Source organism: Perissodus microlepis, chromosome 13, assembly GCF_051167445.1.
Source record: "Perissodus microlepis isolate ML-2025 ecotype Zambia chromosome 13, ASM5116744v1, whole genome shotgun sequence".
In the NCBI taxonomy this organism is placed as follows: domain Eukaryota; kingdom Metazoa; phylum Chordata; class Actinopteri; order Cichliformes; family Cichlidae; genus Perissodus; species Perissodus microlepis.
The window spans coordinates 27,624,485-27,643,484 of record NC_140473.1 but is presented as its reverse complement, the minus strand read 5'-3'; the positions used below and the strand labels follow the sequence as shown (position 1 = coordinate 27,643,484).

The following is a 19,000-nucleotide window of genomic DNA, read 5'->3' as shown; positions in this document are numbered from 1 at the left end:
AAAGATATTCAACAATCATATCAAAGTAAAAAAAGGAGACATGATCACAGTTTGTGTGATTGTGCACCAGTTAAAGAGCGCCTGCCTGTGTCCACATAGACACATTCTCATACCCTCTGATGTTCACAAAAAGGTCCTCAGCAGCCTTGTGGATGTGGAAAACTTCATCCCTGAACAGACAGAGACAGGTGGAGCTCTGCAGAGCCAACTTCCACAAAGACAGCGCTGCTGCGTCGCTATTCAGCGCCACATGACACAGGATGAAACCAACTGCAGAGAGAACGGAGAGAAATACAGAGCTAACTGCAGACTGAAGCCTTTTGATCATCTGGCACCCAATTCACATGATCAGAGCACTAGATTCGACTCTGCTTCTACACTACTTACAAACAATCCACTTTTCCATCGTGTCCAGTGACAGGTATTCACAGGGCATCTAAAGACAAAGACACAGTTGATTTCAGTTTTTCCAGTTGTATCACTTGGCACAAAGAAGCTCTGACATTAAAAGCCTGCACAGAACAGGTTAATAGATTATTGAGAAGCTTTAAATGATCATTCAGATCATACAGATTATTTTAAGACAGTCAATCGGGATACTAACAGTGTCAGACTGAGCAGGATTGAGCATTGTGGAGGGAGCAGAGATGAGAGAAAGCAGCTGGGCGTTCCTCCACTGGTCAGCTGACAGATTCCTCCTGGGATAGACCATCTGAAGGCTGACCAACGCATCTGACAGGGACTGCAGGAGGAGAGACAGGACTAAATTCTTCCGGTATAAAACTGACTTTTGAAACTAAATAAGCAGCAATTTCAGAGCCACTGTACGCAAACTTGGGAAAAAAAAAAAAACCAAAACCCTTTATAGTGTTGTTAAAGTCATGAAAGTTGTTAAACCATCCTCTTTGTTTTCAATTAAGTTTATTTGAAGTATCAAACCTGATTTAGACTTCTGCAGGAAATCAATGTCCTCATTTTTTATTGTAACCGGAAACTCTCCCCAACCCTATGCTGTAACCTTCTACACCATTCGAGTCGCTGCGAGCTGTGTCGACCCAACATGAGGCGCATGTCAGGTTACGGAAAATGTTACAGAGTAGTGCAAAAACCGAGTTTCCAGTTATGACGGAAGTCACAACGTAGATTTCCCACACAAGCATAAGTCATGCATGATTTGAAAAGTAGAAGTCTGTATGTTTGTGGACAATATGCCACATGGACTAAGCTCAGTGAGGCATTTGAAATGCTATGGCAACTGAACCTCATTCAAAAACAACACTAACCAATAAAAGCAGAAGTATCTGTAAACACTGTAGATCATGGTGCATATACCAGGGCTATTGATCAAGGAAAATCAAACCAGTGATTATTTTGATCAGTACTGACATCACATTATTATTCAGTACAGCTACAGGTGTATACACAAGTGATCTACATGGATGAACAGAATAGACGGGTTCCTTTACAGAAACCGTTTTCCTAGTTTTAGTATAGATCTTGCAAACCAAAAGCTCTCTGCATCAACTATCTTGCATTTGTACAATGTTAAAAACCTACATTTCACAATGCACAAACAATTCTCCCACCTTTCCATGTGGAACAAACTCCTCCATCATCTTCTTCAAAGGGTTCTCATAATCCACAATCATTTGGCCCAACCTGGGGTACTCCCGGTCACTGCAGCAACACACAGAAGTAGTGACGTAGTGTCTAAGTAACTGTTTCTACTAACAGTTTATGCTGCTATGGTGTCTGTAATAGTGTGCAAACTTCTCACATCAATCTAACTTCTGCATGTCTGTCTCAGTTACCTGGCTCCATGCGTCATCTCGTGGGCATAGTTGTAAAGCCCTATGATGGCTTTCCTCTCCTCTATGCGAGAAAGTATTATCATCAGAGTAGTGTATGTTACCACCAGATCCAGGTAGTTCTTAGTCAGGTCAAAATTCACCGTCTGATGGGGGAACACAGGTGTGTCATTACATGAAGCAAACAACAAGAAAGGCAGCGATTACACAGAAACAAGAGACTATATACCTCCATCAAGGCTGAACACTTCCTCTAAAGGAGGGGTAGGCAATTAATTTTCCCAAGAGGCCATATGAGATACTGGGACTGTTGTGGAGAACACCACCAATAAGTTTTTAAAGAGATAAAATTGAGCAGAATTGAGTTCAGCTTATTGGAGTAGCCCCACAACAGCCCCAACAGGCCCTGGGGAATTTTAATTACCCACTCCTGCTCTGAAATATGTATAAATTGAGTTTATACATGCGGAGGTGATCTGGATCCAGTTTAGTCTGTAATATTTTCAAGGACATCAAGATGATATCTTCCAAATTCTATCACTTTGGCGTATCTTTTAAAGTATGACACAAAATGTGCAATTATGCTCTAATTCACAAAGGTAAAGAATCCTTTTCAAAGATCCTAAACTTCAGTGCAGGTTAACTCCCAGGATTTGTCCCAGACTAAACCCACCCTGTGGTAACATTTTCATGCAAACGGAAAAACTGAACCAACCATTTAACTTCCTTGCTGAAAGTAAAACATATTCATAAATACTTCTGTGGCTCTGGAATGCTCAGGGAATGAGGAAGAATGAAAAAAAAATAGAGGAAAGAAAGGGGAGGAGAGAATCTCTTTAGGATTCTTCATTTCTGAAACATGATGAGGTAAGCACAGGAGAAAGATTTCACTCAATGGTTCTAATAAAAGAAAGGATTAAGTCTAGAAGTCGTCTGGGGGGAAAAAAATCCTCAATAACTTTACAGCTTATTGTAGTTCAAGACTTCTGAGTGGGATCTAGACTCTTGCTCCTCCTTTGGGCCTCGTTTTCAGTCTCTAGGAAAAGGGAGTCTTTGACCCATTACAGAACTTTGCAGATTCTGGTGGGTAATTCTTCCTTTTTTAGGCTTCTTTCTATGTTTTCTGAAGCGTTAAAACATTGTCCTGTTACATGTGATACACATTCTTTAAAAAAGATAAATAAAATATATTTGCTTACAATGTCAAAGAAGACCTGACAGGCATCAATGGTGTTCAACAGCTCACACACATGATCCTATTAATAGAGCGAAGAGAAATGTTTTCATTAGAACCACCAAAGTAAAAGAAACACGTCCTCGTGTGCTTCACGTGAGTGCCACTGTGTGTTTTTCCCCACCTTGAATTCCATGACATCGACGAAGGTAAAATAATAGAGAGCCAGGTTCTTCAGAATCTCTGACTTCTCCTTCTGCAGCTGGGCCAGCTGTTGCTATAAAACCACATGGCAAAGAACACAAAGTTGTGAATTTTAGAAGTGCTGCATGAACCTGAGGCTTAGGTTTTCCAGTAACTAAGTACTGCTTTCACTGTGTTCCCTTCAGAGTAGTCACAGAGAAACGTCATACAGCTGGTATGATTAAAAGATGGGACTGACTTTGGACATTTCTTAAATGAATCATCAAAATCATCTTTTAAATAAAAAATAAACTCTGGTTAAGTTCTATTTAACTCTGGAAATATGTTTCTTTGACAATTTGATTTTTATTAACTCTGAAGAGAAATATCAGCATATTCCTATCCCACCCAGCTAAAAAGATGTAATTATCAAGTTTCCCTTCAGGGATCCGCAGAGATCATCAGGTCTGGAGTTTCTTCATTTTGAAGTTAATTAATTGAAACTTAATCAACAGCAAAGCGGCAGAAACCACACACAGCTGCTAAATAATTCAGTTATTGGAGCTAAACTATTCTTAAGACAATTTTAAAAAATGACTTTATATTCCATGTATATACATGAAAGTTATTTTACTTTGGTGAAGAACTTATTTCATTTAATGATTTTCTGGAACACTTTGCATACAGGAGAACTTGGTTATCAATTTTCTTATTTTGCACCTTGTTGTATGTTAAATAAAGTTTTGAATAACTCGTTTTCCGTGTGGAGGTTTTCCAGAAGCTGTAATGAAATGTTTCACCAAAGTAAAATCTGCCTATATAAGCAAAGCAGAAACCATTAACCCAACAGCACCTTAAAAAATAAAACACTCTTCCTGTTTTTGTCAATACGAGTCTTTAGCTGTGGATACAAAGTGTTTACAAATCCCAGTTTACCTTTAAAAGATTGCTGCATCAATCTTTTAAAGTCTAAAAATCAACATGAAGAATCTGACTTCAGCACCTGAGAAGCAGTGTATTAACATGCTAGAAATTACAGAAGCATACTGTATGTAAATTTAACCCAGCTCCAGAGCAATCTGAGGTCAGAACCGCACCCTAAACCAGAACTGGCCTAATAGGCAAAGGTGGAAAAAGGTCAAAACATGACAAGTGTAGGAAGCGTGAAACACTGCTGCTGCAACAAGGAGTTCAAACATCTGTTATTTGGCTCAAGTCAACTAAAAGTGGAACAATCACTGTTTATTTTTTAATTCCTAAAAAACAAAAACCAAATAACAAAACAGTTTTTCCTGCACAATTTCGATTACCTGCTGAGTGACACTCCTTATTGCATGCAGTCAGCAAGTCATTCAAACACCAGCTGATCAGTCATCAAGCAAACCTAACCAACTAGCCAGGTGGGTAACTAGCCATGCAGTCATTCACAGGATGAAGAAGAGAAAATAAAAATGCTGCCAGAGAAAGCTGAGCAAAGCAAAACACACTCCAAAAGAGCTTTAAAAAAACAAAAAGAAACAAAACCAAAATAAATAAGTAAATCCCCCCCGTGCAAAAACAAACACAGGTACAAATAAAAATACATAATATTACAAAACTTAAGTGCTTAAATTAAACTCAAAAAGTTACAGAAACTTAGATACAAAAACTTACCAAAAAGCACAAGTCCGGATTAAGCCAAGTTTAGCATGCAGAACACAAACAAACACAGAAACAAAGCAGAAAAACAACATAAGAGACACATTTTAAGCACAGTTATACTGAATAAAGCAGTTAGCTACACACACAGTATAAACACACATACGCGCACGCACACACACACACACACACACAAACAGCTTTTTGCTAAATGGTGCTCTGACACAAACGCCATATGCTAACAAGTAAAGCTAAAAAGAAAAATCTGATGAGCAATGACTTTAGTTCACTTGACACACATGCGCACACACACACACACACACACACACACACCTGACAAAGTTGTAAGAGATGCTGGATACCCAACGCCATCACACCAGTGTAGTCTTTACCTGGCCAGCCTATTTCCAGCCACCACTGGAAATTAACAGATCCTCATGCATATTCTGTCTCATTTTTATTTAATTTTTTTTTTACTTGTCTGAAAGAACAAAGTCCTCGGTAATCAGCAGTTATTCCCCTTGCTCTTATTTTGAAAGTTTAGTCACTGCCCTACTCATCTCATTATTTTGATTCCCTGGCTGGGCCGCTATAGTGGCAGTCTTTAATTTAACTTGGCTGCCTCTGTAGAAAGGTTAGAGTCTCGCCATCGGACGAACTGAACTTGCTGTTTGAGCTGGAACTAATGATGGAAGTCTTTTCTATGCTCTGGAGAAAGCTGTGATAATCGTGAGGTAGCTGATTATATTTCTCAGTTTCTTTGTCACCAAATAAGTCTTTTAAGAAAATGTGCACACACAAGCACACACACAAAACTAAACCTGTGGGAAACCATCTTCTCAGCTATGTTGACCCATTTCTTTTTAGAATTAAACCCAACTCAAATTGCATTACATGGTCACATGACTATGGAAGAGGATTAGGGCCACCCGAGGAAAAGTGGGGATGTCTTTTGTAAAAATTTGTAATATTGTAAAATTATCAGGCACACTCTAATAGGGAAAAACTTAAATAAATAAGTAAATCCTCAGATCTTCAACAAAAGATCAAAGTTTCCAAAAGCAAGGAAACAAACAAAGGCACCCAACCAAACAACCAGATCAACCAGCCACATGGAAACCCTACTCGATTCACGGGCAGTCAACAATACTCCAGCAGTTTTTTGGGGCTAGCTGAGCAATCCAATGCAAGATTAAAGTACACGCGGGCTTAATTAATAAATGGAAGAGTAATTTTCCTGACACAGGGTGTCAGGGAGGACAATGGTTTGTTACCTTACAGGAATCTCCCACACTGACTGCTAGGCACCTAAAAATGGGCTTAACATTTACTGAAGCACCAAATCAGAGTGATGTAGCTACCTGAGTGGGAAGTAAGCTTAATGAAAAAACAAATAAACAAGTCCAATAAAAAAAAAAAGTAAAGTATAAATCACATTCAGAAACAACATAATTTGGCAATTGCCAGACAGAGTTTATATAAACAAGTTAGTAATGCAAGTGAATATCTCGCTAAACATTATATAGAATTAAATTAGCAAAAATACGTGTCATGTTTCTTAAGTATTTCGTTTGTAAACTAATACTTCTAATACTAATTTTCCTTTATTTTTTTTATATCTCAACTGATTAGCAGCTGCTTTTACATTCTGTACAAATTATCTGAAACACTAAACATGATGTTTTAACCTTTTCTTATACAATAATGTAATGCATGCCATTTAATAAGATCTTTTAATAAATGACAGTGCCTGGGTGTATTTCTGCCCTATATTTGTAGTGCAGGAGCTTTTTTATTTATTTATTTTCAACAGGATAGCAAATTATAAATGCAACAATAAGAAGATATGGAGAGCATAAAAATAGAGCTGCACCCTAGATTCAAAGTGTGTAGTAACGAAGACAAATCAAATCCTCTATCCTGCTAAAAAGACACTTTTTCCTTCCACTTCTCTTTGCATAATAGACATATACGTAGGAATACTCACGTTGTTATTCCGCGTCTCCACTGCAGGAAACTTCCTGACAATAAATTTAACGGCAGACTCCAAGTTCTTATCGACGAGATAGGAGGGCTTAGCCTTGGGATCGCCACATGCCTGTGGAGGAAAAGAGAAGAGGACGTGAGGAGAGAGAGGAAAAAAAAAATATGACAAGTACAGTGCTGCTACTGAAACACCTGGCTTTTTTATCCTTTTCTCACTTTCTTATAGTATGGCATGTTAAATTTGTTGTATTTACTGGGGTTGGATTTAGTGCTCATAGTGAAACCTGGTTTATCCCAGGACTGATATCGGAAGAGGCGTTTGAGTCAATGAAATATCAGCACTGCATATATTCAGTGGTGTTTCCAAACCAGAGGCATATTTAAGACATGAAAACGAACACACACACAAACTTGATGCAGTGGCATGTGCAGTCTTATTTTCCATTAAGATGCACATGCCAAAAAAAGGATTGATAGGGTAGATTTCCACCAGGCTGAACAAAGTTTGGAAGTCTGCGGTTTTCATGTTTGGATAAACCAGGTTCAACTGAGCAAGAGCCTGAACTTATCAGTGGTTCTCAGCTGCTGAGCTGTAGAGATTAGAGATTTTAAATAGAATAAATACTTAAAATGGCTCATTTCTACTGATTAGACGGTTGCTTTTTGTGAATAATAACCAATAACTGACAGAATTTTAATTGAAATTTAGTTCATGGTTATTTTAGTTCTAGTACTAGTACTAAGTACTAGTAGTTAGTATTAAAACTGATAATATGTACCAACTGGTAATATTTTAATATCTGTTTTAGTACATATGAAATTACATATAACTCTGCAGTCAGGGTGGTGGTAGCATAATTCACCAGGCTTTATGAACCTCATGTTTTTTCCTCACTGATAACTAAATGACTACCAGACTTAAGTCTACAAAAATAATTCTGTCTTGAGTTAAATATGACAACTTATGACTGAAACTCGTCTCCCTGAGAGGAAGATATTAGGGTCCATTCTATGACATCATATGAAAGGTATGAAGTGGGGATTTTGACTTACAGATTACTTTTACACATTATGACCTAATTATTTATGCATTTTCATTTAAAAAATGTTTTTAAAAGGGTAAATTATAATAATAAATACCATGGTTGGTTACAGTTGAAATCTGCATTATTGTGTTATTATGATCAGTAACGAGATTATTATTATTCCACACGATTACTCAAGACGTTTAAGTAAATAGACGTTTTAAACTTCCTCCGAGTGGACTTCCTTGAAATTTAATTCTAATTCCAATGAAAATAAATAAGAAGGAAAGAGCTGAACGCCTGGCAGGGAGTCAATTTGAGCTTGTTGGAGTGACAAAAGTAAATTTGGTGGGCTGAAACACAAAACAAAAGCATTGATGCAAAACAGAATGCGGCATAATAATCATCTAGATTGTTTTAATAGTTTTTGAAGCTAAAACTTTAACTGAAATGAATATTTGATGAATTAAACAGCCCTTTAAAGCCTCTTTCAAGACAAACCACAGTATTTTAATAAATGATTAACTATTTCAGAAAGCAATTGGTGGCGGCTCCTTAGGAAATTACAATTTGGTTAAATTACCAGTTTTTAAGACTTTTGTTAAATATTGTTTAGTGATGGTTTACAAACAATTAATCCTGAAAGTTTAGCTTTGTTGTCAACAACACAAATGAGGCTGAGAACCACTGAGAGTCCCAGGTTACAATGGTTTCAGTGTCAAACTGTGTCTCTGAGTGGTTAGTAACACCACTACATGACGGGAAGAGCAATGAGCAGGTAGAGGGAATGAAACAGGAGAGAGAGAGAAAATTAGGTAGAAAATGGGAAGGAGGGAGAAATTAAAGGCACATGGAGGCTTCAAGTGAGAAATGGCAAAGTAGGGCACAGAAAGAGAGAGAGATAGAGATAAGTGGTCAGAGAGAAAGCCTTTTCTTAGTTGAGTGTTTTCTATCCTACATGAGCAGAATTAATTCACTGCACCTGAAAAGCTGCACATTTCTGCTTATTCATATTCTAATCTTTTACTCTGCAGGTGTTGAATTGTCTGCCCTGACTGCCTGGCAGGAAGCAACAGCTCTCATGCATTATGGGTAGTGTAGTAGCAAATGGTGAGGAAGATGTGGTCCATGCATGTGCCATAAACAGAGTGAATGTGTAAAGTTTATTGGCTGCCAACACCGAGGAACAATCCTAGAAGAGGTCAGACCCTTTGTTCTGAGGATTCACTTCCTCGTGGTTAATGTTCAAGTTTAGAAAGTGGAAGTACACATTTAGAAAGGCCAGAAAAAGTAACATGAAGTTACCATAATGAGAACTGCAACACTTAGCTGTACTATAAATGAACAGTTTTCTACACTGCAGGAACAAATCATAGCTAGTGGCCCATCAGGCCTGCAAACAGCAACACAAGCATAAAACCTGGATTTCAGTTTGCATGGCGCTGAAAGGTTTCCAGCATCAGCCAGTACAAAATGAACCCGCAACACAACAACACATGCTAATTCACACTGACAACCTCGGTATCAAAACATGATGAAATGCAGGCTGGAGATTCAGGTTTTGTTGACACTCCCACAAGACAGCGAGCAGTAGCTCCATTTAAAGCTGTGTTGTAATATACCGCATCACTGACAATGGGTTTGGCCTTAAGACTCTGAAGCCTTTAAACAATGGCAATTAGTGCCCTCTCTTTTAGGATTTAAAGTTTAATCACGCTTTAAATTTAAAAAATGGCAATAGCTACTATAGAATCACGTCAAAGCTTGTGGCCAGTTTAAACCCGGTTAAAGAGGAAACAGTGATAAGCAGCTGCTACCATTATGTATCTGCTAAAATTCAACTTGGAATGCAGAATTGTGCAGACACAATTTTAATTCCCTAAAACTATGACATGAAAAAGAAAATCCAGTCTACCCAGCGAGCATAATCAACTACAGTATATGCATTTTGCTAGAGACAAAGCCAAAACCCAGTTCTGCTCTGCATGCTTAGCTCTTACAGTTCTATAGCTGAAACGCACTCACTACTGCTGGATCTGAAACACATAACACATGTGGACACTATGAAGGGATTGGACACAAACACACAACACCAACAAGATTTCAAGACCCATCAATGACAGAATGGACCTAGAGTCTCAGCTTGTTTCCTTATGCCCACCTCTCTCACACCAGGTCAGACAGCAGCCAGACAATGTTCAAAGGCTAAGTGAAAATCTGCTCAAGTGTACGAGAGGCAGGCTGAATTTTAACTAGGTTAAGAACAAGGAACCAAGATGTGACTGTTAAATCCATGCAACTGCAAAAAGCACAAGCCTGGCTTTGCTAACACAGCACTCATCTGGTGACAGCACCACTAGGTTCACCCAACAACAGACTAGTCACTATGTTTGCAACTGTAATGTAGTTACCCTCTGACTCACACCGGGGAACTGCAGAAAAGACATTGTTCAGTTACTACATCACATTGATAAGCTAAACGCAGTGTTTTATCATGTTTTAGCCCAAATTCAAAGCATAAGACAATTCATTTATAGTTGTTGTAAATTACATTAACAACTCTACATAGTCAGCAACTTCAACAGTTTTAAACTGAGTGTAACAGTTATTAGAAGAACTATGTGTGTAATTATGTATTACGTATGCATTTAGTGATAGCCTGTGTATTTTTAAAGTCACAATTTTTGAACGTTTAGCACACAAAAGTAATCTGACACAACAGACAAACATCAGTCCCCAGTATGTTTAAATGCCACTTTATCAATCAACAGGACCAATGCTGCCTGATATGGATATTCAGCCAGTCTGTTAGCGACATACTGCTAAGTTTTTAACACACAATAAAAAAAATGTACTTAATTTAATTATGTGCTTCCGGTTTGACTTTTCACCTTCAGAGCTCATACATGTGATTCTATATAGCATTTCTACTGATTCTTTAAAGTTAAATATTAATCAAAAAAACATTCCCACAACCCTTCAAAAGCTCTAAAAAAAGGGGAGGAAACACAGACTGAAAAATTTTGTACAAACTCCTATTACTTGAATGATAGTTTGCCACTAATATCAAGTCAAGTGAGTTGCAATTAATGGGCTAAAACATGCAAAACCCCAATTCTGATTATTTTTCAAATTGTATAATAGTATATTAAAGAGATTTCTTTAATTTTCTTTAATTTCTTCTTATTTGGGTTCAGTTAGGATAACTCTTTGGGTATTATTGACCATTTTATTTTCAGAAGAACAGACCATAATTGGATAACTAACATCTTAGCATCACAGATCAAAGACATGAATACTAGTTAAAATTTGACAGAGTTCATATGGCATGGGACTGTCTGTTAGTGCTGGTGGTGGCTAGTGCAATAAGCTGGTTGGCTGGGTTTGGGTGGGGTGGGGTGGGGGCTGATGGCGATATGGATGGAAGGAGGGGCGCAGTGAATGAAGGGACAGGGCATGGGAATAAGCTGAGAATCAGTAGTGGTCAGGAAGGAGTAAGGGAGCTGTTGCCTGGATACCAGAACAGACCTCAGTCTCGCCTCCACCATCGTTTCTCCACTCCGAGCAGCAATTAAACAGCTGAGCTTCTCAAAGGGTCCTCACACTGACCGACATATGGCAGGGGACCATGGGATACTTAGCAGCGGGCCAAGGAAGCACACATCTGAGGACTAATTACAGTTGCTAATTACTGGATGCAATATTTGAACGCTGCTTGGCACCTACTGAGTGACCCTTCAGAATCTGTGAAAACTACCTCCTCCCTGAGATGATTTCATTTTTGTCTGTCATTGCTCTCAGTGTGAGCGCCTTCATTTTCACAAGGAGGGATTAACTGCTGGGAAAAAAAAGAAACAGAAAGTTCCCCAAAGAATGGATGGATGGTCTCATGTGATATGAAACCACTAAAGCACTACTCCAACCTGCTATGACTGGTTTACTGCCTGCTGGCATGAGTGTTAATCTTTTTTTCTAATACTATTGCATTTGTTAACCTTATTTTGCTTGTTCTTTATCAAAATGCAAAATTAATGTCTAGTCCAAATTTGAAAAAAGCAAATGTTGGGGTGATGCAATTATTAATTAGACTTCTAAAAAAGTCACCAAATTTATGAAGCTTTCACCCAGAATCACACAGATTAAAAGAAATAATTGAGGCCACTAAGTCGGCAGCAACTACTGGTTGTTAGGGAAATCATCGGGTGTATTTCTTGACTGGTTGGCAAGTGAAATCAATCGTGAAGATGGTGCTGCATAAAAAGCCTCCTTGTGATTGCTCTGGTTACTGGCAGACTGTCGCAGTTGTATATAAGATGCAGACTTGTCTGAGAAAACTTGGAGAACATTCACCTTCAAAGTAACCGCTTTAACCAACATGTTTCAAAAGAAGCAACTTTTACTTTGAAGGTAAATGGTCCCCATTCCAGTTTGTACTGCACTTTTTCCAATTTTCACTACCGCTCAACCAGTAGTTAGTGAATGTTTTAGTGCAGCATCTTTACAACCGCCAGCAACCAATTGCCAACAGGTTGGGGAATAATTTTTCCTTAGCGACCAGTGGTTGCCATGAGATCCTTCTATCAAACTGATATAACGATGCTGTACTAAGTGCACTGCACAAACAGGGCTCCAGGGGGCACTTCTGCTGGTAAGCAGTCTTTATGAACTGTGGAAGATGGCAATAGCTAATTGTTTACCATTCAAAGATTTAAAAATTATTATATTTATATTTTATTGTTTTTTATTTTATATATATATCTTATTTTTATTTTATATTATATTTTATATTATCTAAATAGTCATTTAGTTAGAAAGAAAGAAAAACAATAATAGAAGAGGGTTTTTTGGTCCTAAACAGTATATTTCACCTAACCCTTTTTAGGTGGTACTTTCAAGATGTTGCCATCTACAATTATACCACATAAACATATACACAACTATTATTGCATATGAAACACATCCATGACCCATCATAATGTATATTTTTAAGCCTTTTTAAAGAAATGTTTTCACTGTGTGTATTATAAAATTTAATACAGGACTATGTTGTTATTTTATCATGTATACTGGACTTTTACACACCATAGGTGAAGATTTAAACACCTGTTAACTATTTTTCCAGCGACAAAAATCTAGTTTGGGGACTGCTTCAAAGACTGTCTATGTGAACTAAAATAAAAAGGCTTTATTTTATGGGGAAAAAATGTAGTTGATGTCTGAATGCTTTATCATAAGCAAATGAATAACACAATGAATTAACATTGTGGGTTGGTAAAATTGACAGGGAATGGAGCCCAGCCTTCAGATTCAAACATGAAGAGGAGTGAGGCACAAAGGAGAGGACCAACAGATCAGTACAGGTAGCCAGGAGGAGGACGAGGAACAGGGGAGAGGAGGGAGAGGAAGGAGTTGAGGAAGGGTGACAAGGGGAGGGGTTTCATCAGTGGAAGGTGATAAATTTTGCAAACCTTCCAAACTTGTCCTTGCTGCATAGGAGAGGGGGGAAGCATTGGAACGGAGAGAAGAAGAGAAGAAATCAAAACAAAGAGCCCACCCAGGCAAACTGCTGGATCACTCGTCCATACACTCACTCACGCTCTCGCCATCTCAGACACACACACACACACACACACACACACGCACGTTTTAAAAACAACAGCTGAGGTGTTTCCTGCGTGCTGGAGAGTTTGTTAAGGATAGCCCTTCTGGCATTTCGTTTCAATACAGCACATAAAAACACAAAAATCATGCCGCGCCAACATGTTATCACATTAACACTTATTTTAACGCACGCTGTCTTGAAAGTAACACAAAGTGTAGTAATTCTACCTACGCTCTTCAGCACATTGAAAATAACATCCATTTTAAGAGCATGGAAAGCCTTTTTGTCTTGCACAGAAAAGTGTGAAGTTGAAGTTGGGCCTTGCAGTTTTATAATGTTGCTCCACATTCCTGTTCTGGCTGTTGCTTAGTAACTGACGATGCAGTGTTTCCTGACTGCATCCGTGGTGCTCTGATACGTGTGAGACAAGCCACTTATTTCTGGACACCAATGGCTCTGGTGATGTTTTAGCTACAAAAAATTTAAACACCTTAAACTGTGAGTTTGTTCAAACTGGTTTAGATATATTAATATAAGGAAAACATATTTGTTAGTTGTAACAAACAAGTTCCAACAACTACTACGCAGTTCTGGGGCTGGATTTGACAAATACACATTAAATGCAGTGTATCCTTTTTTTTCCCCCTCTCCACCAGTATTTCCAAGCAATCTGTGACAACTGATGTGCTAACTTAACATTCAAAGGCACAAATATCTGTTACAGTATTTCCACATGAAACACATTTAAATAATACAAATTACAGCTAAAGGAATTGATTCTGTTAAATAAGATAACAACACAAAGGCCAAATCTGAGCCAGGAAAAGCTGTGTAATGCCTGTTTTGTCCTTGTCTGAAAGATACTGGTGCACAATAAATTAAGACGTGAAATCTGTATCATGTCAGTTCATCCTTTGATCATGTTATCTGGGTAATAGGGAAAGTATGGGTGTAACTTAGCCTATATGCAATCTTTGGTTCTGTACGAAGTTTCCAAATTTGAGTACACGCTCTGTAAATATTTCCATGATAGCACCAGCTCCAAACCTTCTTCCAACACTTTTTAACACATAACATTATATACATGTCATTTGTTTAATACATGCACTATGTTACCTAATGCTACGCACTAACTTTGACTTTTTATTGGCTTTCCTGCAGCTATAATCTATGGCATTTCTACCAACCACCATACAAAGCCCATGCCAAGATCCCGGGTCTCATTTTTCAATTACAATTTTAATAAAGCGTTTATAAACAAGTTTGTTGTTTTCTTAGTGTTAACAAGAAAACAACAAGACAAGACACTCGGAATTAGTCTTTGCACATATTTAAAGCTTAGAGTAAATACACTGCTCTATTAGTATTTAATTCTATTCATGATGAATATGTTGCCAAATATGGCATTTCTTTTAAATCTATATATATTATGAGTTTTTTCTTACACACACACACCATGCAGTATATTCAACTGCATGGTGTCAATCAATTGATCAGTTCGCCAGTTAATTAAAAATGTTAAGGATTTATGATTTGTTTGTTTTTGTCTTTATGTATCAAAGCTTGGCTACAAAGCCAAGGCCCTATAAGCAAACTTAAAATTAATACTGGGCTCTGTTTTCACAAGTTCAGATTTTATTTCCGGTAGCATCTATTACATAAAGGAAATGGGGAATCCCTCAGGAAACATTTTAGTGACACCAGGCATTTGAGGTCTGTGGTGACAGACGTGAAGGTGATGCCATGAAGGGATGAAAGTCAGCAGGTTTTCATCCAAATCAAACAGCTAATTTCACTTATTGAGCACATGTCAGCAATAAGAAGCACCTGAAAAACTGCCGGCGCTTCCCTTAATGGCGAACTCACCCTAGCCGATTTTATATCTTCAAATCAAACAGAATTAATTTAAAAAATATTAAATTTGCCAGCACTCTGATGAAATTCACTTTGCACTGCATTTTCTTTGGGGCAACATGCCACTGAAACCATGTAAAATTTATGGAGGTCTTGGGCCTTATCCATCTCATAAAGTAGCCTTGAAATTAAAAATGAGGAGTAAAAATGCCCCTGGTAATCAGGTGTGCCCTTTAATAAATGTCAACCTGCAAATTTTCACCCCAGCAGTTATTCATTAATGTGTTAATGTCCCCTCTGCGCCACCATACAATAGGTAAGCTAATGGCCAGGTGATACTTTTCAGTATTTTCTCCGCAACAAAAGGAAAGCAACCAGATTTTGTGGATCAGAATGCAGAGTGTGATGCCGAAAAAAGGTTTTGAAGCTCAGGGGAAGAAAAAAAGGCTGGTGGTAAAAGACAGAAGAAGGGGCATTAAGTTTCTGGAAGGTAAAAGTGATAACACTTTCAATAAATTTACAAATATTTGATATTTTACCAATATACACAATTAAAAAAATATATATATATATTTTAGTTTAAACAAAATAGGATTCAGGAACCTGAAAAGCCTCTGCCCCCAAATGAAAGGAACAATTATTTTGGATTATCTTCCCCAAAACTGCTTCATTTCATCATACTTTGGTATATCTTCTGTTTTGACTATGTTATTGTACAGTACTTTGGTCAACAATTGTTGTTTTTAAAAGTGCTATATAAATGAATAAACTTGAAACTTGAACTTGAAAGCAAAAGTACTGCAAGAATCACCAAATTAGTAGCGTTTCAGAGATGCTGTTTAATTGTGATGGTGTCACAGATGTGTAGGTATAACTTAAGAGACCTTTGAAGAACTTTAAACTAGGGATGCACCAATCCAGCTTTTTCCACTTCCAACATGATGAGGAATCCTTGGCTTTAAAGGTTTTCCAATACAGAGTACCAATCTGATAACAGAGTTAAAATGTCTCACTGTGAGAAAATGACTGAAAATCATCATTTTATGAGCAAAGTTTAATGAAACAACTTTCATTCTAACTTAACTAAAAAAATAACAAATACATCAAAGGACAAATTCACTACACTACATGCCAAAGATGAATACAACAGAATTTAAAAAAAAAAAATACATTAGCATTATCTATTTAATTTATTTGTACTAGTCTGATTTCAGCCCACAGTGAAACCAACATCCCTCTAGCTCCTAGCTTACCTGATGTCTCTGACAGAACATAATCAAAGGAAAGTAAATAAGAGTACCTGAATAAAAGTAAATATGAGAGAGAAGCCAACGCATCGATCCTGTCCAAGCGCTTAGATGTTAGCTTCTTCCGTGCACAAAGAACTGCACAGGATCCAGATATCTGATTGGTGCATCCTGAATTTAAACATGACATCTGAAAAGCAGTTTAAAGACTTTTCTATACATTTCAGCAACACAACTGCATTCTTACATATTGGCCAGTTTTGATTTTAGTCACAATAAACTAAAGGCCTTTGACTCAAGTTTGTCAGACATGGATTAAGTTGTAGTCTTGGACTAAATGTGTTTTTTCAATGCTTCAGTGAATGTTTCTCTTATTTTAGGACTAAGCTTAATTCATTTGTGGGAAACTGACTGAATATTTTTAACACTAGCTTTGGGGTGAGGGGCACGAGGGGTTAGCTGAGTGTGAGTGGGGTTAAGAAGAACAGATACCCCGAAGAAGTAAAATGATGTTAGAAGGTCCACTGGCTGAAAGATAAGCACAGCAAAGAAAAACTTTAACGCCAGCTCAGCCAAGATTAATTAAGGAAGAGATTTTAGGGTTTCTGCAGATAGTCGATGGTGTGATGAGTGAATATGCTTAAAATGGATAGGAACATTGCTGTGATCTTAGATGAATTACTATCTCCCAAAGGTAGAAACCAAACAACAAAGCAAACACAATTATCTCCACTGATTAAATATTATAGGAAACTTTGATAGGGTTTGCAAGATTAAAGAACCAAATCAAAAGATTGAGCCCATGGATTTTGGTACAAATTTCTGCCCCAGTTCTTTCATTCCTAGCTTTGGGATGCAGCTAATACTGGATGCTAGGACGTTTTCTAATATTACAAGGTAAAATGAAGCATTAAAATAACATATGAACAGGTCAGAGTGGATATGTTCAGAGGATTTATGGTGGGGCAGGTTTGAATATAGATAGATATGAAGATGATGGGACAGACAGAAAGAAAAAAGGAAGGAAGGAAGAAGGGAGGGAGGAAAGGAAGGGCGTATTAAGAAGAGTAATCAGCAGCAAAATCTTAGTGTCTGACTGCTCATACTGTGTTATAACTTTAACAGACATGCTCACAGCAATTTATTACTACAGTGGCATTTTAGCTGAGTGTTTTACACAATGAGGGTGCCTTCAGACCAAAAAAAATAATGCTTTGAAAATTAAATGCTGTAGAAAGACACCTCCAAACGACACATGGGAAACAGTATGGGCTTTCAGACAGTTTAACACTCTACTCTTCACTTGTTAAAACTGGCTAAGATATGACTGGCCTCTTTCACTCGCTCCCTCTTTTTCTATTCATCATACATACTCAAGCAACAAAGGCTCATCCCACACAAACAGACCCGCTACTCTTTTTTTTCCTCCCACACACACAAAGCATTGGTGTAAAACTTGAGCAAGAGTCAGTTAACATTAGTAAATGTGTCTTATATAACTGAGCCTATTGCAATAAGAAGCAGATGTAGTATCAATGTGGGCACTGAGTTTATTTTCCCACCACGTCACTTTAGCTTCCGCATGAGTTTACTAGTTTTATTGTATCTATTTTTATTTTACTGAATTATTATGTGTGCTGATGTTTATTCATCAGCACATAATGGCTCATAATTCTACAGACATCCCAGTCTAAAGCATCCTCATAATTTCTGCCTTGGAAAATTTAAAACAATCAAAAAATTATTTCTAGTTTTTTATATTAGTTAACTAAAATGCAGTTTGTTTGTTTTTTACTTCTGATCTAGTCTTGGTTTTTAAGTGTGTTTGTAGTCAACTGTAATAGCCTTAGGGCACTTACCACAAACATGCAAGTAGGGTGTGTTTTTGATGCTTTTGGGTGTGGTGTGTTCTGCTATGAAACTTTAAGGCTATGGTCAAAAAAGGTCAATTTTGCTTAGTTTAATTTGTAACTGCACAAAGTGAGCAGGAAGCACCTGCATGGCAGTCATAAAAAGAGCTGGTGAGATTCTGATCCTCTAAATATGAAGGAAAGGAGATCAGCATGTCCCTTGTCACCTCCTTTTAGCAGAGGATAAAGCATCCTGTATCAAAGGAAAATAGATAATACCATGCCATAACTCATAGCAATGCACTATCCAGCAATCAATCATTATGATTGTGAAACAAAGCTGATGGGGTAAACATTAATTAAGTTTGTTTTTCTATTAATTTCATAACCTCCTGATATGTTATCAGCCGTGTTATACCAACAAGGAAAATGATCAAAAGCAGGCTGTTGTGATAAAATCTGCTTCTTAGGAAGTTTCTGCCTTGCTTCAAGGAGCTCTATGCATTTTTAGCATGTTCAAATCTTTACAGTTAATTGAAGGGTTGCCATAATTCATTTTTGCATCATTTCTGTCCAATACTGCATTTTCAGCCTTAAGGTTTAACTTTAATTAATATTACTTCAGGCTCAGAA

At 37.5% G+C, this 19,000-nt stretch overlaps 1 protein-coding gene across 4 annotated transcripts in view; it reads right to left on the bottom strand.

Annotated features, from left to right (window-relative positions):
• nckap1 (NCK-associated protein 1) overlaps positions 1 to 19,000 on the bottom strand; it is a 39,708-nt gene that overhangs the window by 18,799 nt on the left and 1,909 nt on the right. The window contains exons 2-10 of one of the 4 annotated variants that reach the window (XM_084949344.1): positions 13,283 to 13,300; positions 6,791 to 6,901; positions 3,167 to 3,259; positions 3,008 to 3,064; positions 1,812 to 1,954; positions 1,587 to 1,677; positions 605 to 742; positions 388 to 436; positions 114 to 270 (exon numbers count right to left, since the gene is read on the bottom strand). In XM_084949344.1, the coding sequence (XP_084805470.1) occupies positions 114 to 270; positions 388 to 436; positions 605 to 742; positions 1,587 to 1,677; positions 1,812 to 1,954; positions 3,008 to 3,064; positions 3,167 to 3,259; positions 6,791 to 6,901; positions 13,283 to 13,300 (857 nt within the window). The remainder of the gene's footprint in view (positions 1 to 113; positions 271 to 387; positions 437 to 604; positions 743 to 1,586; positions 1,678 to 1,811; positions 1,955 to 3,007; positions 3,065 to 3,166; positions 3,260 to 6,790; positions 6,902 to 13,282; positions 13,301 to 19,000) is intronic. The other 3 variants (XM_084949345.1, XM_084949346.1, XM_084949347.1) reach the window with 3 other exon arrangements.